This window comes from Eucyclogobius newberryi, unplaced genomic scaffold (genome assembly GCF_026437365.1).
Source record: "Eucyclogobius newberryi isolate DKJ021-1_F unplaced genomic scaffold, fEucNew1.0.hap1 SCAF_18, whole genome shotgun sequence".
Classification (NCBI taxonomy): Eukaryota; Metazoa; Chordata; class Actinopteri; order Gobiiformes; family Gobiidae; genus Eucyclogobius; species Eucyclogobius newberryi.
The window spans coordinates 4,026,719-4,048,623 of record NW_027315812.1 but is presented as its reverse complement, the minus strand read 5'-3'; the positions used below and the strand labels follow the sequence as shown (position 1 = coordinate 4,048,623).

The window sequence follows — 21,905 nt, the reverse complement described above, 5'->3', positions numbered from 1 at the left end:
TAGAGACATTAGTAGAGTAATAAATATGATAAATATGAATTTCGTGTTTTTATTCCAAATTTATGATTTTTTTACATGGAATTTATTTATTTTTACATCAAATCTAATACAAATATCCATTGTATATAAACACGATTACATTTTTAAAAATAATTCGATGTAAAAAAAAAAATAATTCCATGTCAAAAAAACAATTGTAATAAAGACACAAAATAACCTTTATAAATTAGTAATACATAAGTGCGGGTAATTACGTATATTTTTTGTAGGGCTGGGCAACGATTACATTTTTTAATAGCGATTAATCGCATTTTTTCCCTGATTAATTACAATTAATCGCATTTTTACGTGCAAAATTCAAAAAGAATTTAAAAGAAGTGTAAAGTGCATCAGCATTTTTATTCAGTAGCAGTGAAATAAAATATGAAGTATTCACTTGCCACAATCATTAAAGATGAAGAGAGTTCAGAGGAAACGTCAGAAACATTGTGATGAAACATGAGACACATTGTAGCAGCAGCAGAAGCAGAAAACACTTCACTACAGTTTGTGACACTAAAGACATAACATTAGTTGTGAAACAAACACTGAACCAGTGAAATACAAATAAATACATTGTTTACATTTGAACTTAAACAATGTTAAAAACACGAAACTAAAGCTTGTTGCCGCTGCCAGGGCTTCGAAAAGAAGAGTTTGTAGATTCATAAAACTGGGTGTTTTTTTCCTCCTGCTAAAGCACCAGATTATTCACCTTTTCACATGATAAAGACGCTCCGGGCCCCGCGGATCTCACAGCTACTGCGCCCGGTGGGACCTGCTCACGAGGGCCCCCAGCGACCTGCTCACGAGGGCCCCCAGCGACCTGCTCACGAGGGCCCCCAGCGACCTGCTCACGAGGGCCCCCAGCGACCTGCTCACGAGGGCCCCCAGCGACCTGCTCACGAGGGCCCCCAGCGACCTGCTCACGAGGGCCCCCAGCGACCTGCTCACGAGGGCCCCCAGCGACCTGCTCACGAGGGCCCCCAGCGACCTGCTCACGAGGGCCCCCAGCGGGTTGCCTCGGCTGGCGCCTATAGCAGCTTTGTAAAGTTAATAAACCAAAGCCATGATCCAACATTAAACTCCATTTACACCACGAGACAAGCAACACAGCACAACTCCTCCACTGAGCATGTGCAGACGACTCCACTGAGCATGTGCAGGTGCAGACGACTCCACTGAGCATGTGCAGGACGACTCCACTGAGCATGTGCAGGTGCAGGACGACTCCACTGAGCATGTGCAGGACGACTCCACTGAGCATGTGCAGGTGCAGACGACTCCACTGAGCATGTGCAGACGACTCCACTGAGCATGTGCAGGTGCAGACGACTCCACTGAGCATGTGCAGGACGACTCCACTGAGCATGTGCAGGTGCAGGACGACTCCACTGAGCATGTGCAGGACGACTCCACTGAGCATGTGCAGGTGCAGGACGACTCCACTGAGCATGTGCAGGACGACTCCACTGAGCATGTGCAGACGCCTCCACTGAGCATGTGCAGGACGACTCCACTGAGCATGTGCAGACGACTCCACTGAGCATGTGCAGGTGCAGACGACTCCACTGAGCATGTGCAGGACGACTCCACTGAGCATGTGCAGGTGCAGGACGACTCCACTGAGCATGTGCAGGACGACTCCACTGAGCATGTGCAGGTGCAGGACGACTCCACTGAGCATGTGCAGGACGACTCCACTGAGCATGTGCAGGACGACTCCACTGAGCATGTGCAGGACGACTCCACTGAGCATGTGCAGGACGACTCCACTGAGCATGTGCAGGACGACTCCACTGAGCATGTGCAGGACGACTCCACTGAGCATGTGCAGACGCCTCCACTGAGCATGTGCAGGACGACTCCACTGAGCATGTGCAGGACGACTCCACTGAGCATGTGCAGGTGCAGGACGACTCCACTGAGCATGTGCAGGACGACTCCACTGAGCATGTGCAGGTGCAGGACGACTCCACTGAGCATGTGCAGGACGACTCCACTGAGCATGTGCAGGACGACTCCACTGAGCATGTGCAGGACGACTCCACTGAGCATGTGCAGACGCCTCCACTGAGCATGTGCAGGACGACGCCACTGAGCATGTGCAGGACGACTCCACTGAGCATGTGCAGGACGACTCCACTGAGCATGTGCAGGACGACTCCACTGAGCATGTGCAGGTGCAGGACGACTCCACTGAGCATGTGCAGGACGACTCCACTGAGCATGTGCAGGTGCAGGACGACTCCACTGAGCATGTGCAGGACGACTCCACTGAGCATGTGCAGGACGACTCCACTGAGCATGTGCAGGACGACTCCACTGAGCATGTGCAGGACGACTCCACTGAGCATGTGCAGGTGCAGGACGACTCCACTGAGCATGTGCAGGACGACTCCACTGAGCATGTGCAGGACGACTCCACTGAGCATGTGCAGGACGACTCCACTGAGCATGTGCAGGACGACTCCACTGAGCATGTGCAGGACGACTCCACTGAGCATGTGCAGGACGACTCCACTGAGCATGTGCAGACGCCTCCACTGAGCATGTGCAGGACGACTCCACTGAGCATGTGCAGGACGACTCCACTGAGCATGTGCAGGTGCAGGACGACTCCACTGAGCATGTGCAGGACGACTCCACTGAGCATGTGCAGGTGCAGGACGACTCCACTGAGCATGTGCAGGACGACTCCACTGAGCATGTGCAGGACGACTCCACTGAGCATGTGCAGGACGACTCCACTGAGCATGTGCAGACGCCTCCACTGAGCATGTGCAGGACGACGCCACTGAGCATGTGCAGGACGACTCCACTGAGCATGTGCAGGACGACTCCACTGAGCATGTGCAGGACGACTCCACTGAGCATGTGCAGGTGCAGGACGACTCCACTGAGCATGTGCAGGACGACTCCACTGAGCATGTGCAGGTGCAGGACGACTCCACTGAGCATGTGCAGGACGACTCCACTGAGCATGTGCAGGACGACTCCACTGAGCATGTGCAGGACGACTCCACTGAGCATGTGCAGGACGACGCTCTGTCCGAGGCTTTAGAACTGGACAGGGGAATCTCAGCTGTGTTCAGTAGGTGATGAGTTCAGGTGATAATAAAGCCTTAACTTAAGGTTTTCTCTATTGGCAAAAGGAACAACAATATATTCTGCGCTTTGCGGGTCTCAAACTGGTCAAAACCCGAGACCACTGGGACAACTCAATGGTTTTGGTGCATCTGCCGGGACATGGGACACGGGGCATGGGACACGGGACACGGGGCATGGGGCATGGGACACGGGACACGGGGCATGGGACACGGGGCATGGGACACGGGGCATGGGACACGGGGCATGGGACACGGGGCATGGGACACGGGGCATGGGACACGGGACATGGGGCATGGGACATGGGACACGGGGCATGGGACACGGGGCATGGGACATGGGACACGGGACATGGGACACGGGGCATGGGACATGGGACACGGGGCATGTGACATGGGACACGGGGCATGGGACATGGGACACGGGACATGGGACACGGGGCATGGGACATGGGACACGGGGCATGTGACATGGGACACGGGGCTCACCTTGAGGCTTCTCTGTGAATCGGCCCAAACGACGGTCGACTGACTAAAAATCAATGAAATCACAAACATCTCCAGAGATTAAAGCTCAATAATTTAACTCACATTTGTGTAAGAGACAGTGCAGGTCAAACCTGTTTCCTGCTCCGCCTGATGGGACTGACCCGCCTCTGACCCGCCTCTGACCCGCCTCTGACCCGCCTCTGACCCGCCTCTGACCCGCCTCTGATACGCCTCTGACCCGCCTCTGACCCGCTTCTGACCCGCCTCTGACCCGCCTCTGATACGCCTCTGACCCGCCTCTGACCCGCCTCTGATACGCCTCTGACCCGCCTCTGACCCGCCTCTGACCCGCCTCTGACCCGCCTCTGATACGCCTCTGACCCGCCTCTGACCCGCCTCTGACCCGCCTCTGATACGCCTCTGACCCGCCTCTGACCCGCCTCTGACCCGCCTCTGACCCGCCTCTGATACGCCTCTGACCCGCCTCTGACCCGCCTCTGACCCGCCTCTGACCCGCCTCTGATACGCCTCTGATACACCTCAGGGACTCCCAGACTTCCTCATCCCCAGACACTTCCTCCAGCTCCTCCGGGGGGATCCCGAGGCGTTCCCAGGCCAGCCGGGAGACATAGTCTCTCCAGCGTGTCCTGGGTCTTCCCCGGGGCCTCTTCCCGGTGGGACATGCCTGAAACACCTCCCGAGGGAGGTGTCCAGGAGGCTCCGGAACAGATGCCCGAGCCACATCAGCTGGAGGAGCAGCGGCTCTACTCCGAGCTCCCCCCGTGTGGCCGAGCTCCTCACCTTATCTCTAAGGGAGCGCCCAGCCCCCCTGAGGAGGAAACTCATTTAGACCACTTGTATCCACGATCTTGTCCTTTGGGTCATTAAAGTTCATGACCAGAGGTGAAGTCAGAACGTGGAGTGACCAGTAAATCCAGAGCTTTGTCTTTGGACTCCTTCTTCACCACAACAGCCGCTGCACTGATCCAACTGTCAACCACACGCTCCATCCTTCACTCACTCGTGAACAAGACCCCGAGATACTTGAACTCCTCCACCCACCTGGAGAGGACAAGGACCCCCACCCACCTGGAGAGGACAAGGACCCCCACCCACCTGGAGGACAAGGACCCCCACCCACCTGGAGAGGACAAGGACCCCCACCCACCTGGAGAGGACAAGGACCCCCACCCACCTGGAGAGGACAAGGACCCCCACCCACCTGGAGAGAACAAGGACCCCCCACCCACCTGGAGAGAACAAGGACCCCCCACCCACCTGGAGAGGACAAGGACCCCCCACCCACCTGGAGAGAACAAGGACCCCCCACCCACCTGGAGAGGACAAGGACCCCCCACCCACCTGGAGAGGACAAGGACCCCCCACCCACCTGGAGAGAACAAGGACCCCCCACCCACCTGGAGAGAACAAGGACCCCCCACCCACCTGGAGAGGACAAGGACCCCCCACCCACCTGGAGAGAACAAGGACCCCCCACCCACCTGGAGAGGACAAGGACCCCCCACCCACCTGGAGAGGACAAGGACCCCCCACCCACCTGGAGAGGACAAGGACCCCCCACCCACCTGGAGAGGACAAGGACCCCCCACCCACCTGGAGAGAACAAGGACCCCCCACCCACCTGGAGAGAACAAGGACCCCCCAACCACCTGGAGAGGACAAGACACCTTTTTCCGGTTCAGAACCATGACCTCGGATTTGGAGCTGATTCTCACCCCAGACGCTTCCCTCTCGTCCCAGTGCAGCTGCAGGTCCAGGTTTGATGGAGACATCAGGACAACCTCGTCTGTAAACAGCAGAGATGAGATCCTGTGGTTCCCAAACCGGACACCCTTCGACCCCTACATCCATGCTTCGACCCCTGACCACACCCTCCGACCCCTGACCACACCCTCCGACCCCTGACCACACCCTTTGACCCCTGACTGCGCCTAGAAATAACGATAATTTAAAAAAACAAAAACAAACTATCTCTTTATTTTGAGATAATTATCTCGTTATTACTACAGTGTGAGGGACCTGCAGTGAGGGGGACCTGCAGTGAGGGGGACCTGCAGTGTGGGGGACCTGCAGTGAGGGGGACCTGCAGTGTGGGGGACCTGCAGTGTGGGGGACCTGCAGTGAGGGGGACCTGCAGTGTGGGGGACCTGCAGTGAGGGGGACCTGCATTGAGGGGGACCTGCAGTGTGGGGGACCTGCAGTGTGAGGGACCTGCAGTGTGGGGGACCTGCAGTGTGAGGGACCTGCAGTGTGGGGGACCTGCAGTGTGAGGGACCTGCAGTGAGGGGGACCTGCAGTGTGAGGGACCTGCAGTGAGGGGGACCTGCAGTGTGGGGGACCTGCAGTGTGAGGGACCTGCAGTGTGGGGGACCTGCAGTGTGAGGGACCTGCAGTGAGGGGGACCTGCAGTGAGGGGGACCTGCAGTGTGGGGGACCTGCAGTGTGAGGGACCTGCAGTGAGGGGGACCTGCAGTGAGGGGGACCTGCAGTGTGAGGGACCTGCAGTGAGGGGGACCTGCAGTGAGGGGGACCTGCAGTGTGAGGGACCTGCAGTGAGGGGGACCTGCAGTGTGAGGGACCTGCAGTGTGAGGGACCTGCAGTGAGGGGGACCTGCAGTGTGGGGGACCTGCAGTGAGGGGGACCTGCAGTGTGAGGGACCTGCAGTGAGGGGGACCTGCAGTGTGAGGGACCTGCAGTGTGAGGGACCTGCAGTGTGAGGGACCTGCAGTGTGGGGGACCTGCAGTGTGGGGGACCTGCAGTGTGAGGGACCTGCAGTGTGGGGGACCTGCAGTGTGAGGGACCTGCAGTGAGGGGGACCTGCAGTGTGGGGGACCTGCAGTGAGGGGGACCTGCAGTGTGGGGGACCTGCAGTGTGGGGGACCTGCAGTGAGGGGGACCTGCAGTGTGGGGGACCTGCAGTGTGGGGGACCTGCAGTGAGGGGGACCTGCAGTGTGGGGGACCTTCAGTGTGGGGGACCTTCAGTGTGAGGGACCTGCAGTGTGGGGGACCTGCAGTGTGGGGGACCTTCAGTGTGGGGGACCTGCAGTGTGGGGGACCTGCAGTGTGGGGGACCTTCAGTGTGGGGGACCTGCAGTGTGGGGGACCTGCAGTGTGGGGGACCTTCAGTGTGGGGGACCTGCAGTGTGGGGGACCTGCAGTGTGGGGGACCTTCAGTGTGGGGGACCTGCAGTGTGGGGGACCTTCAGTGTGGGGGACCTGCAGTGTGGGGGACCTGCATTGCGAGATAATTATCTCGTTATTACGAGATTTAAAAATAAATAAATCTGAATACAATGAGCTTCCGTAATACTACAAATAAATGAATAATAAATAAATAAGTACATAAATACATAAATATAAAACGCCAACAATAATCTGGACCAATCACAAGGCAGAACGTCACCACGCATGTGGAGCGCAGCGTCAACCCGGAAGTACTGAGCGGGGGCAGGTTTCACCCACAGCCGAGATTCCACTCCCTTCCTCGGCTTTGAGAGCTCCATCCCGCGGCCCTCCACCTCCAGCTCGGCCTCGCCGCCTCCTGCGATGTTTCCCCCCAGGTTTGTGCCCTTTTCACGGCTTATAACCCCGGAAAATCTCCCCTTTTTCAGCGGGTGGACGTGGCTCTGCTAACAGCACTAGCCTAGCCTCGGTAGAATCACAAATCGCAGTATATTTTTAATCATGACACTTGTTTTCTTGTGGTTTTCGTGGTCTACGAGTTTATTTTCAATCATTAATCAATATTTTTCAGGTTTCAATGACGTTAATGGGAAATATCTCTACAATGATGCTTTTTATTCCATTTCCAGTCTGAGCGCGGGTTCTGTCTAAATAGTGTCAGTACTTTTCCTCTTACTTTACTTGTACTGCGGTACTTTTCCTCTTACTTTACTTGTACTGCAGTACTTTTCCTCTTACTTTCCTTGTATATTCAGCAGTACTTCAGTACCAGAGATGTAAAGACATAATGACTAAAGCATTTATTGAGATTAAAAGGATTTAAATTAGTACAAGAGCAGAAGGAGAAGTTCTACCATTGGTGTGTTTTAAAGTGTGTACATTGTTCCTTTGGTCTGTTTGCTGCAGGTTTGGGTGTTTGCGGCCGGCGGCTCTGGCCTCGCGCTCGCTGTGTTCCAGACCTGGACGAGCTCCGGACATGAAAGAAGGTTCAGACTTTTATCTCAACCTCCTCGAAAAATAGCTGGAAAATTCTTTGTACCAAATTGGAGGAAAATGACAATGAAATGAGTGGAAAATGTTTGATAAAAGTCTGCGTTTGGAGGAGCCGAGCGTCTCATTCTGTTTTGTTTTACAGGAAATCCTCATTTACATGTGTCCAATGGTAAAACAATCACCTCAGATTAACTTTAATTCATATTTAATTTAGTCATTTCACTTATTTCTGATCTTTAGCAGCTGCTGCTCTTTACATTTCTACACCAATCTGCCATTACACTATGACCTCCTGTCCGGGGCGAGGGCGAAGGCGGAGCGAGGGCAGGGTGAGGGCGGAGCGAGGGCAGGGTGAGGGCGGAGCGAGGGCGGAGCGAGGGCGGAGCGAGGGCAGGGTGAGGGCGGAGCGAGGGCAGGGTGAGGGCGGAGCGAGGGCGGAGCGAGGGCGGGGCGAGGGCGGGGCGAGGGCGGAGCGAGGGCGGGGCGAGGGCGGGGCGAGGGCGGAGCGAGGGCGGGGCGAGGGCGGAGCGAGGGCGGGGCGAGGGCAGGGGTGGGCAGCGCTAAACCGGGACTAAACCAGGTCCAAACTAGGACTAAACCGGGTCTAAACCAGGTCCAAACTAGGACTAAACCGGGTCTAAACCAGGTCTAAACCAGGACTAAACCGGGACTAAACCAGGTCCAAACTAGGACTAAACCGGGTCTAAACCAGGTCCAAACTAGGACTAAACCGGGTCTAAACCAGGTCTAAACCACTGGCGTGCATGTTGGTATCAAGTCTAATCAGACGCTGTAGATGATATTCAGATGTTCAGACCTTTGGCACGGTTCATTTATAACTCTGATGTTCTAGAGTGAGAGAAGCATGAGTTTGGGGTCGTTCTGTGATGGCCGATCGGTCTGTGTCGTCTTTATGATGGACTGAGGTTTAACGTTGTATACCACTTTATTTAAGCTCTTTTCTCTCTGCATTTGGAGTCCGCCTCCTGCTCCTCCTGCTCCTCCTGCTCCTCCTGCTCCTTCTGTCTCTGCTTCAGGTGTTCCTGTGACTCTTGTGACCTGACCTCCTTCTGTTTCAGTGAGGAACCGGCTGAGGGAGATCGTGGGAGCGTCCACAAACTGGAGGTGGGTCCGTTTCTACCACATTCAGTGCAGGGTTCCTCTCTGTCTGGGTGGGTCTCCTCCTGGTTCCTCCATCCTCCACCCAGAAATAAGAGCGATGGGACAAAAATGTGACTTTTAACGACAAAAACCTGACTCATAATGACAAAAACGTGACTTCTAACGACAAAAACGTGACTCATAACGACAAAAACGTGACTCATAACGACAAAAACGTGACTCATAACGACAAAAACGTGACTCATAATGACAAAAACGTGACTCCTAACGACAAAAACGTGACTCCTAACGACAAAAACGTGACTCCTAACGACAAAAACGTGACTCATAACGACAAAAACGTGACTCATAACGACAAAAACGTGACTCCTAACGACAAAAACGTGACTCCTAACGACAAAAACGTGACTCCTAACGACAAAAACGTGACTCCTAACGACAAAAACGTGACTCATAACGACAAAAACGTGACTCATAACGACAAAAACGTGACTCATAACGACAAAAACGTGACTCATAACGACAAAAACGTGACTCATAACGACAAAAACGTGACTCATAACGACAAAAACGTGACTCATAACGACAAAAACGTGACTCATAACGACAAAAACGTGACTCCTAACGACAAAAACGTGACTCCTAACGACAAAAACGTGACTCCTAACGACAAAAACGTGACTCCTAACGACAAAAACGTGACTCCTAACGACAAAAACGTGACTCCTAACGACAAAAACGTGACTCCTAACGACAAAAACGTGACTCCTAACGACAAAAACGTGACTCCTAACGACAAAAACGTGACTCCTAACGACAAAAACGTGACTCCTAACGACAAAAACGTGACTCATAACGACAAAAACGTGACTCATAACGACAAAAACGTGACTCATAACGACAAAAACGTGACTTCTAACGACAAAAACGTGACTCATAACGACAAAAACGTGACTCATAACGACAAAAACGTGACTCATAATGACAAAAACGTGACTCATAACGACAAAAATGTGACTCATAACGACAAAAACGTGACTCCTAACGACAAAAACGTGACTCATAATGACAAAAACGTGACTCCTAACGACAAAAACGTGACTCCTAACGACAAAAACGTGACTCCTAACGACAAAAACGTGACTCCTAACGACAAAAACGTGACTCCTAACGACAAAAACGTGACTCCTAACGACAAAAACGTGACTCCTAACGACAAAAACGTGACTCCTAACGACAAAAACGTGACTCATAACGACAAAAACGTGACTCATAACGACAAAAACGTGACTCCTAACGACAAAAACGTGACTCATAACGACAAAAACGTGACTCATAACGACAAAAACGTGACTCATAACGACAAAAACGTGACTCATAACGACAAAAACGTGACTCCTAACGACAAAAACGTGACTCCTAACGACAAAAACGTGACTCCTAACGACAAAAACGTGACTCCTAACGACAAAAACGTGACTCCTAACGACAAAAACGTGACTCCTAACGACAAAAACGTGACTCCTAACGACAAAAACGTGACTCCTAACGACAAAAACGTGACTCCTAACGACAAAAACGTGACTCCTAACGACAAAAACGTGACTCCTAACGACAAAAACGTGACTCCTAACGACAAAAACGTGACTCCTAACGACAAAAACGTGACTCCTAACGACAAAAACGTGACTCATAACGACAAAAACGTGACTCATAACGACAAAAACGTGACTTCTAACGACAAAAACGTGACTCATAACGACAAAAACGTGACTCATAACGACAAAAACGTGACTCATAATGACAAAAACGTGACTCATAACGACAAAAATGTGACTCATAACGACAAAAACGTGACTCCTAACGACAAAAACGTGACTCATAATGACAAAAACGTGACTCCTAACGACAAAAACGTGACTCCTAACGACAAAAACGTGACTCCTAACGACAAAAACGTGACTCCTAACGACAAAAACGTGACTCCTAACGACAAAAACGTGACTCCTAACGACAAAAACGTGACTCATAACGACAAAAACGTGACTCATAACGACAAAAACGTGACTCATAACGACAAAAACGTGACTCATAACGACAAAAACGTGACTCATAACGACAAAAACGTGACTCATAACGACAAAAACGTGACTCATAACGACAAAAACGTGACTCATAACGACAAAAACGTGACTCATAACGACAAAAACGTGACTCATAATGACAAAAACGTGACTCCTAACGACAAAAACGTGACTCCTAACGACAAAAACGTGACTCCTAATGACAAAAACGTGACTCCTAACGACAAAAACGTGACTCCTAACGACAAAAACGTGACTCCTAACGACAAAAACGTGACTCCTAACGACAAAAACGTGACTCATAACGACAAAAACGTGACTCATAACGACAAAAACGTGACTCATAACGACAAAAACGTGACTCATAACGACAAAAACGTGACTCATAACGACAAAAACGTGACTCATAACGACAAAAACGTGACTCATAACGACAAAAACGTGACTCATAACGACAAAAACGTGACTCATAACGACAAAAACGTGACTCATAACGACAAAAACGTGACTCATAACGACAAAAACGTGACTCATAACGACAAAAACGTGACTCATAACGACAAAAACGTGACTCAACGACAAAAACGTGACTTCTAACGACAAAAACGTGACTCATAACGACAAAAACGTGACTTCTAACGACAAAAACGTGACTCATAACGACAAAAACGTGACTCATAACGACAAAAACGTGACTCATAATGACAAAAACGTGACTCATAACGACAAAAACGTGACTCATAACGACAAAAACGTGACTCCTAACGACAAAAACGTGACTCATAATGACAAAAACGTGACTCCTAACGACAAAAACGTGACTCCTAACGACAAAAACGTGACTCATAACGACAAAAACGTGACTCATAACGACAAAAACGTGACTCATAACGACAAAAACGTGACTCATAACGACAAAAACGTGACTCATAACGACAAAAACGTGACTCATAACGACAAAAACGTGACTCATAACGACAAAAACGTGACTCATAACGACAAAAACGTGACTCATAACGACAAAAACGTGACTCATAACGACAAAAACGTGACTCATAACGACAAAAACGTGACTCATAACGACAAAAACGTGACTTCTAACGACAAAAACGTGACTCATAACGACAAAAACGTGACTCATAACGACAAAAACGTGACTCATAATGACAAAAACGTGACTCATAACGACAAAAATGTGACTCATAACGACAAAAACGTGACTTCTAACGACAAAAACGTGACTCATAATGACAAAAACGTGACTCCTAACGACAAAAACGTGACTCCTAACGACAAAAACGTGACTCATAACGACAAAAACGTGACTCATAACGACAAAAACGTGACTCATAACGACAAAAACGTGACTCATAACGACAAAAACGTGACTCATAACGACAAAAACGTGACTCATAACGACAAAAACGTGACTCATAACGACAAAAACGTGACTCATAACGACAAAAACGTGACTCCTAACGACAAAAACGTGACTCCTAACGACAAAAACGTGACTCCTAACGACAAAAACGTGACTCATAACGACAAAAACGTGACTCATAACGACAAAAACGTGACTCATAACGACAAAAACGTGACTCATAACGACAAAAACGTGACTCATAACGACAAAAACGTGACTCATAACGACAAAAACGTGACTCATAACGACAAAAACGTGACTCATAACGACAAAAACGTGACTCATAACGACAAAAACGTGACTCATAACGACAAAAACGTGACTCATAACGACAAAAACGTGACTCATAACGACAAAAACGTGACTCATAACGACAAAAACGTGACTCATAACGACAAAAATGTGACTCATAACGACAAAAACGTGACTCATAATAACCCCTGTGTCCCGCTCTGGTGCTGACTCTGTGCTGCCCCCTGTGTCCCGCTGACTCTGTGCTGCCTCCTGTGTCCCGCTCTGGTGCTGACTCTGTGCTGCCCCCTGTGGTGTGTTCTGGTATTGCAGTGACCATCAGCAGGCTTTAGCGGAGCGAACGTCTCTGTCCTCGATGTTGGCCAAGTCTCAGAGCGATCTTCCTCCCAAGTCCATGAAGGACAGTTTCCTGGAGGTTCATCTGCCTCTGGGCTCCGAGCCGCAGCTGAAGGAGAAGTACCTCACCTTCCACAACACTGTCAGGTACTACTACTTAATACTACGTTAATGCTAAGTAGCTCAAGTATACGTTCCCATCTCTTGCATGTTCCGTGCCTATAAACATGTAATGTAAAAATTGAACATTATTACTTTATAGAGGACCAAAAGCACAAAGTGGGCGGAGCCCACTCAAAATTAATGAAAGTACCTGTCAGTGACCAGGGACCCACACCATCACGTACAAAAATGTATAGTTTATGATATTTGAAAAATGGGAACCATTGTTTTCGCATCAGAATATTCCCCCCTATTTTTCACCCAGTGAACATTGATGAAAAGTCACGAAAATTTGCACACCTCTACAAATTGTGCCTCTCTAAATCTCTTTTTTTCTAAAATTAAAAAAATTGGCTTGTCAGCGCCCCCAAATGTACAAAAGATGCATTGAGCGATAGGAAATGGCCCAAACAAAATCTGACCGTAGAGTCATGAAATTTGGCGCAGAGGTAGATAGTGACAAGAGAAGTAAAGAATATTATTAAAGCAACGTTGTCCACCCAAACAAATGTCGGCCATATTGGATAAAAAATGATCCAAATGACTTTATCTGTCACGGTCTCGGTTAGAATTTCAGAAATTTCCCAATTTTAAAATTGACAAAGTCCGAATTGCGTCCAATTTGAATCAGTTGTTAAATTCTTTGCCCTAAACCTACTTGAAGTTGAACAAATTAATTTGGCTTGACAGCGCCCCCTACAGAGTGAACACAATTTTACATGGAGAGCAAAATATTTAGTTTTTTGAAATGTGAAGAAATTTGGCACAAAAATCCATTTTGGCATCACGATCAAAAAAGTCAATGATACTCATGTCATATTTGTTACGGTGTAGCCATAGCGATGACAGAAACCTCCCATGTTATTCAGATGGCGAACTTGCCAACTCTCGCCACTGTGAACGTGACACTTTACACTTCTATGAACTCCTCCTCGGGCGTTCGCCCTATTTACCTGACATTTGGTGAGACTCGTCTTCAGGAGTGGGCCATCAAAAGGGCGTGGTAAGGGCCGATCATTGCCGCTTGCTGCTACAATTGTATTTCTTCTTATAATCTTGATTTTATGTTTTTAACAGAAACGTGGCTTGACAAAAACACAGTAAATATAGTTCTAATAGAATCTGCTCCAACTTTAAGTCTGAATCTGAAACACGAGAAAACAAAAATGGGGTGGTCCTGCAGCTGTTCAGGGGCTGGTCCTGGAGCTGTTCAGGGGCTGGTCCTGCAGCTGTTCAGGGGCTGGTCCTGCAGCTGTTCAGGGGCTGGTCCTGCAGCTGTTCAGGGGCTGGTCCTGGAGCTGTTCAGGGGCTGGTCCTGCAGCTGTTCAGGGGCTGGTCCTGCAGCTGTTCAGGGGCTGGTCCTGCAGCTGTTCAGGGGCTGGTCCTGCAGCTGTTCAGGGGCTGGTCCTGCAGCTGTTCAGGGGCTGGTCCTGCAGCTGTTCAGGGGCTGGTCCTGCAGCTGTTCAGGGGCTGGTCCTGCAGCTGTTCAGGGGCTGGTCCTGCAGCTGTTCAGGGGCTGGTCCTGCAACTGGTTCAGCGGCTGGTCCTGCAGCTGGTCATGCGGCTGGTCCTGCAGCTGGTCATGCGGCTGGTCCTGCAGCTGGTCCTGCGGCTGTTCAGGGGCTGGTCCTACAGCTGTTCAGAGGCTGGTCCTGCAGCTGTTCAGGGGCTGGTCCTGCAGCTGTTCAGGGGCTGGTCCTGCAGCTGTTCAGGGGCTGGTCCTGCAGCTGTTCAGGGGCTGGTCCTGCAGCTGTTCAGGGGCTGGTCCTGCAGCTGTTCAGAGGAGACACATAAGTGATTGACAGGTGCACTGTTTATGGAAATGATAAACTTTGAAAATGTCTCATGTTCTAATGTAAATGATTTGTTGAACTCTGTTACATCTAGTGTTTTGAATGTTCTGGACACCATCGCCCCTATAAAGGCTAAAATGGTTAAAAATAAGCCGAAGTTGCCATGGAGACATGATGATTGGGTCAGGGCGCCGGGGGTGAACGGAAATGTCACAAGTCAAAGCTCCAGGATCAAAAAGAGATTTATAAAGAGAAGCTGAACATGAACAACCTCATTTTATGTAGAACTAGAGAAAGATATTTCTCTGAAATAAGAAGCTGCAGTAACAAGGGGCGTGTCCTGTTGCCACAGTAACAGATGAACAAACCCTCCAGCTCAGCTGCCGTTAGAACAAGTGTAATGAGTTTGCATTATTCTTGAATGACAAACTTCAGGGCATTAAAAATGATATAAATCCCACAGGTCTCTGCACTGCCCCCTGTGGCTCAGAGAAGAGACTTTAAAGCAGCTCTGCTTGTGTAGAAGTCTCTCCATGGCCTAGCACCAAAGTACATCTCAGACATGTTAGTACCATATGACTCTGAGGACCTCAGGGACCGGCCTCCTGCTGGTGCCAGAGTCAGGACTAAACATGGACCGGCCTCCTGTCTCCATGGAGATGACACTGCTTTGCCAATCACTTGCTCAATAAAAAAAAGTACATTCTGACTGTGAGCGGGGTTGCCTCTCCACAGATCTGACCTGTATTCTTAGTAAAAACACCTCCATGAAACGAGCAGCTGGCGAGCCCTTCTTCAGAAGAGTTACACAGTGTGCCTTTATAAGATGGACTGCACAGGAGATGGAGAAACAAATGAGCTGTAGATTTAATTAAATGTAAATGAACAAACAAATATCTTCAGGATGTTTGTGGAACCACAAGGTGACGAAAGGTCAATTGCGTCGCACACCAGAATTTTCATATTCAAAGTCAGAAGAAGAGACGATTGATAAAGCGGAGAAGAAGAACACGAGAGGCAGATGATTCAACACAGCTGCTCTCAGGTACGTTTGGACCCGCTTTAGTCCTGGTTTAGTCCTGTTCTAGTCCTGTTCTAGTCCTGGTTTAGTCCCGCTTTAGTCCCGGTTTAGTCCTGCTTTAGTCCTGTTCTAGCCCTGTTCTAGTCCTGTTCTAGACCTGGTTTAGTCCTGGTTTAGTCCTGGTTTAGTCCTGGTTTAGTCCTGGTTTAGTCCTGGTTTAGTCCCGGTTTTAGTCCCGGTTTTAGTCCCGGTTCTAGTCCCGGTTCTAGTCCTGGTTTAGACCTGGTTCAGACCTGGTTCAGACCTGGTTTAGTCCCAGTTTTAGTCCCTGTTCTAGTCCTGTTCTAGCCCTGTTCTAGTCCTGGTTTAGACCTGGTTTAGTCCTGGTTTTAGTCCTGGTTTTAGTCCCGGTTTTAGTCTCGGTTCTAGTCCTGGTTCAGACCTGGTTCAGACCTGGTTTAGTCATGGTTTAGTCCTGGTTTAGACCTGGTTTAGTCCTGGTTTAGAAATGGTTTTGACCTGGTTTAGCCCTCGTTTTAGACCCTGTTTAGACCCGCTTGTTTTAGTCTAGGTTTAATCCTGTTCCAGACCTGGTTCAGACCTGGTTCAGACCTGGTTCAGACCTGGTTCAGACCTGGTTCAGACCTGGTTCAGACCTGGTTCTAGTCCCGGTTCTAGTCCCGGTTCTAGTCCTGGTTCAGACCTGGTTCAGACCTGGTTCAGACCTGGTTCAGACCTGGTTCAGACCTGGTTCAGACCTGGTTCAGACCTGGTTCTTGTCTCTCCAGGTGGACATGGACCAGTCTTCGTGGCTCTTCGTGCTGCTGCTCAGTGAGTTTATCTTTCTCTGTTTTTTCTGTTTCAAAAGTTTGAAAAGTCAAAGTGTAAAGAGATGATTGATGTCATTGTTCATGCCCGGCTCCATCAGAACTCCACTTGAACTAAACTACTATGTGATCAACCAGGCGTTTTATGATCAAACATCAGCAAAGTGCACCTTTAGAACAAATGTGAGAAGAGGGAAGGAAGGGAAGGGAAGGAGGATTTATTTTATTTAGGGATTAAAAATGGGAAGAGGAGGAGGGAGAGGGGCGGGGAGAAGGAGAGAAAAGGAGAGGGGAGAAGGAGGGAGAGGAGGAGGAGAAGACGTCCTCTGCTGAAACGTCCCGTGTAAATCTCTGGACGTGTTTAAATGAAATGATGAAACCTTCAGGTTCAGACTGGACACTGTTTGTTTCCAAGGTAACGAGAGCAAAGTGACCACACAATCAAAAGCGTCTCATCTTTAATGTTTAACGCTCGTAACGTGTCATATTTGATTCTTCTTCAAAGGTCAGATCGCTCTCTCTCAAGACCTCGAGTACCACTTCATAAAAGACCCCAAGACGTGGGACGAAGCTCAGACGTTCTGCAGAGAGTTCTACACAGACCTGGCAACAGTGAGGAACATGAAGGAGCTGAAGGAGCTGGAGAGTCTGAGAGCTGCTGCAGGCGGAGGAGCAGGCGGAGGAGCAGGCGGAGGAGCAGGCGGAGGAGCAGACGGAGGAGCAGACGGAGGAGCAGACGGAGGAGCAGACGGAGGAGCAGGCGGAGGAGCAGACGGAGGAGCAGACGGAGGAGCAGGCGGAGGAGCAGGCGGAGGAGCAGACGGAGGAGCAGGCGGAGGAGCAGGCGGAGGAGCAGACGTGTGGATCGGACTTCATCAAACCAGCGACGACGCCCGAGACACAAACAGGAAGTGGCTCTGGTCTCAGCCTGAGGTCCAGTTCAATGAAGCTGAGACTGAGTGGAGGCCGGGACAACCTGATGATGGAGGAGGAGGAGCCCCTGAAAACTGTGGCGAAATACATATTGGTAACATTTGGGATGATTTACCATGTAATTCGGGACGTAATTTCATCTGCTACAGCGGTGAGGACTGTTTTTACTTTTATTACACTTCAAAATCAAAGAAATCGTATTTTAAATCTTTTCTTCCTCCGTTACTATTGTGTGGTCTGTTTGTACATATTATATTATACATATTATATTATACATATATAGACTGTAGAGATGTGTCTCGTATCAGGAAATGAGAGTTAGGACAATATTTGCATTAAATCCACTGTATTATTCCTAATCAAATGTCTTGTTCTACAGAGTCTTCCAACACCACTGTCATGAGCGACGACTCAAGAACCTGGTTAGAGGCTCAGCAGTTCTGCAGAGAACACTACACTGACCTGGTGAGTGGACTGGACCAGCTGAGACAGTTCAGAGACAAATATCCAACCCGTTCAGCCTACTATTGGATTGGTCTGTCACGGGACACGTGGGCGTGGTCAGATGGAAGTGACTCCTCCTTCAGGAACTGGAACTCAGATGTAAATCCACTGAACCATAAATGTGCTGCTCTGAGAGCTCAAGGTCGATGGGAGAGCGACAACTGTGACCTGAAGAAACCCTTTGTCTGCGGTGAGTGACTGACCCCTCCCACTCGGGCTGAAGACCCTCCCACACAGACTGAAGACCCTCCCACTCGGGCTGAAGACCCTCCCACACAGACTGAAGAGCCTCCCACACAGACTGAAGACCCTCCCACACAGACTGAAGACCCTCCCACTCGGGCTGAAGACCCTCCCACACAGACTGAAGACCCTCCCACACAGACTGAAGACCCTCCCACACAGACTGAAGACCCTCCCACACAGACTGAAGACCCTCCCACTCGGGCTGAAGACCCTCCCACACAGACTGAAGACCCTCCCACACAGACTGAAGACCCTCCCACACAGACTGAAGACCCTCCCACACAGACTGAAGACCCTCCCACTCGGGCTGAAGACCCTCCCACACAGACTGAAGACCCTCCCACACAGACTGAAGACCCTCCCACACAGACTGAAGACCCTCCCACACAGACTGAAGACCCTCCCACACAGACTGAAGACCCTCCCACACAGACTGAAGACCCTCCCACACAGACTGAAGACCCTCCCACACAGGCTGATGAAGTGTTGCCTCTGAAATGACTTTCTTAAACTCTTTATTATTACAGGTTTGAAGACTTGGAAGACTTTGGTGAAAATAAGTCTGTCCTCAGCTGTAGATCCAAATTCACACGACTCTGAAATCCTCAAACAGGTATGTGTAGATGTTTGTACTTCTGTATTATTATATTTATGTCGTTCTTTCAGGCTTTTCTTTCTGCATCACAAAAGCCACTGGTTTAAAATGTGTCACAAATGAATCAATCTGTGTGTTTTCCTTTGTCGTCTTTAGTTCCAGTGTCTGTGTTTATTCTTCTCATTTCTCAGTCTCAGAAAAATGAACTTCTCTCCTTTTTCTTCAGCTGGAGGAGAAGTTCAAAGAAAGGAACCTCAACGTCAAACTGAGCTGGAAAAGACGGAAAGGTTTTCAAGAAGAAAAAGGACGAGCTGTGATGAGGACGAGGATCAATATCATAAATGTGTGTGATGAATTCAATAACTTAGAGAACTGTGTGCAATAACACTATAGCAGTGGTTGATCTTTTAACATTTGACTTTTTGAGATTTCACAGAACAAAAGTCAAGATACAGTTGATCCTTCGTAATACAGTGTGTGTCGTTTGACTCCGAAATGCAGAGCACATTTGAAGATAAAAGTCCTCTGCTTCCTTTTGTTTGTGCCTTATGAATTCAAGCGTGCTCGTGTCATTAAGAACATTGATAAAAAGAGCAGTACAAGTTTGGCTCTGGTCAGCTGTCGTTGTGTCCTTAGGCAACACACTTCACCCACACTGCCTGCTAAAGCTCTTTGATGCCTTTTGTAGTTGTGGTGTGTTCTTTTGTTTGCTCTGTGTGAGCTGAAGTGAGGCTCAGTTGTGCCCGTTTGACCCTTGAATCGATCCCTGGATCTTTTTGTTTTTCTGACTTGGTTTGGACTTGGATTCGCTTGAAAAATGTAAGATTATTAACATTAACTCTAATAAAGTGTGTTCTAAAGCCAACTTGATGTTATTTTTCATTGAAATGCCTCACTGTCTTTCAAACACAGACAAATGTCAAACTTTCAACATTTCACAATCTGTATAAATATGAAAATACGCTTTTATTAATACGAGCTTAATGACAATTATAATAAAGGCTGAACAGAAAACATTTTATGGAATTCATTCACTTGATAATCATCTATAGCTTTCATGTGATGTGAACATTATGGGGAGTGAATCTAACTGGAGGCACTGCTCTGTCTGAGACTGTGACTCACGTTAGACACAATCTGATCATAAAGAACTGACTCAGCTGGAACTACGTTGTTGTTGTTGTTGTTGTTGTTGTTTTATGGCGGTTGGCATCCGAGTGTTGCATTACCGCCAGACTTTATTCCTCAGACGTTTCGTAGTCCTCAGACTCTGTCGTAGTCCGTAAAAGTACTCCTCCCATTGCTTTGGCGTTACAAAGCCCATGAGGTCATGATGTGTTTTTGTGACTAGAATAGTTGTTGTGTCAGAGACCAACCGGCTTTATTCCAGGGAGACTCCTCTTCACCTTCCTCGCCCCCTCCGACGCTCGGCGCTTTGGAAGTACAAAGCCCATGAGATCATGGGACATCTTTGTTGTTTTACAAAGCCCATGAGGTCATGGGACGTCTTTGTCGTTTTATCCTTTAGAAGTCCTTCTTCCATCACTTTGGCGTTTCTAGGCCCATGAAGTCCAAGCGCGTTAGAACATCCTCTTGTTCCTCATCCTCGGCTCAGTCTCCAACACCCCCCACCTCTATAAACGTTTACCCAGCCCTGTGCTACATAAGTAAGCAACCACAGCCTGACACAAACCCTGTGACTGGATCGCCAGAACGTTCCGCAGATTGAACTCCCGCCCATTATTCCGAAACCACAAGGCCAACCCGGCCCTTTCCCTATCATAAGCCTCACAGCAAATCAGCACATGCTCGACAGTCTCTGGCACCCGACAGTGACCACACAGACCGGTCGGATGTTTGCCTATCCTACTCAGTGACCAATTGAGTCCAGTATGGCCAATCCTCATGCGGGCGAAGGCCCTTTCCTCCCACGCGTTCCTGCCCATAGACCCGCAAGGACCCACACTACCCTGTATGTGATAGAGATGCCGTCCAGTAACACAGTGGCTCCAAAATTCCTGCCAAAGGCCGACCACATGACTCTTGATAACAGGCTTGATTTCAGATTTGCTTAACTCAACCGCCACATCAATTGATGGCCGCCGAAGGGAACGTTTAGCCAGTGCATCAGCCATTTCGTTACCATCCACCCCCACATGCGCAGGGACCCAAATGAAGGAAACCCTCACATCCTTCCTGGACAGGGAGAGCATCAGACAGAAGATGCCATTCAACACATCCTGTCTGCAATCCGATTTCCCAGATTTAATGCTTTGCAATGCAGAAAGGCTGTCAGAGGCCACCACAATGCCGCAACACTGCAAAGCAGATTCCGCCCATTCCAACGCCAACCGTATCGCTATAAGTTCCGACGTGAAAACAGAAAGGCGATCTGTCAACCTCTTCTTGACCGCTAGCCCCAGGTCAGGCACAAAATAAGCGGCGCCAGTACGCCCACTCTCAGGATCCCTAGACCCGTCGGTATAAATAAACACATCACCTGAGTGCTTATCGATGAGCGCTTGAACGGCAAACTGCGGTGCCCTCCCAGCGACTCCTCTAAGCTTGCCATGCAAGCTAACATCAACAGGAGCCGGGACAAACTTCCACGGAGCTATAGCAGACAAAGCCACCGACGGGCTCACACGCAGATCACCAACCCCCGCAAGCCGCGCCTTCGCATTTCCTACCTGGCTGAAAATCATACCGCCAGCCTCACTCTGCCCCCCATCAACCCTGAGAAAGTCCCTCACCGGGTGAGAGCTCGTATGA

At 49.5% G+C, this 21,905-nt stretch overlaps 2 protein-coding genes across 3 annotated transcripts in view; both read left to right on the top strand.

The window, feature by feature from the left end:
* The first annotated feature begins 7,117 nt into the window (after positions 1-7,117).
* acot9.1 (acyl-CoA thioesterase 9, tandem duplicate 1) overlaps positions 7,118-21,905 on the top strand; it is a 32,132-nt gene continuing 17,344 nt past the window's right edge. The window contains exons 1-5 of one of the 2 annotated variants that reach the window (XM_072450399.1): positions 7,118-7,219; positions 7,749-7,828; positions 7,978-8,004; positions 8,915-8,960; positions 13,029-13,199. In XM_072450399.1, coding sequence (XP_072306500.1) covers positions 7,206-7,219; positions 7,749-7,828; positions 7,978-8,004; positions 8,915-8,960; positions 13,029-13,199 — 338 coding nt within the window. In that variant the 5' untranslated portion in view covers positions 7,118-7,205. The remainder of the gene's footprint in view (positions 7,220-7,748; positions 7,829-7,977; positions 8,005-8,914; positions 8,961-13,028; positions 13,200-21,905) is intronic. The other variant, XM_072450400.1, reaches the window with a different exon arrangement.
* Positions 14,940-19,993, top strand: LOC140364866 (macrophage mannose receptor 1-like). Its single transcript, XM_072451253.1, has 5 exons — positions 14,940-16,859; positions 17,361-17,939; positions 18,168-18,482; positions 19,066-19,151; positions 19,360-19,993. Exons 1-5 carry the CDS (start codon positions 16,823-16,825, stop codon positions 19,516-19,518), a joined length of 1,176 nt encoding a protein of 391 aa, XP_072307354.1. The 5' UTR covers positions 14,940-16,822; the 3' UTR covers positions 19,519-19,993.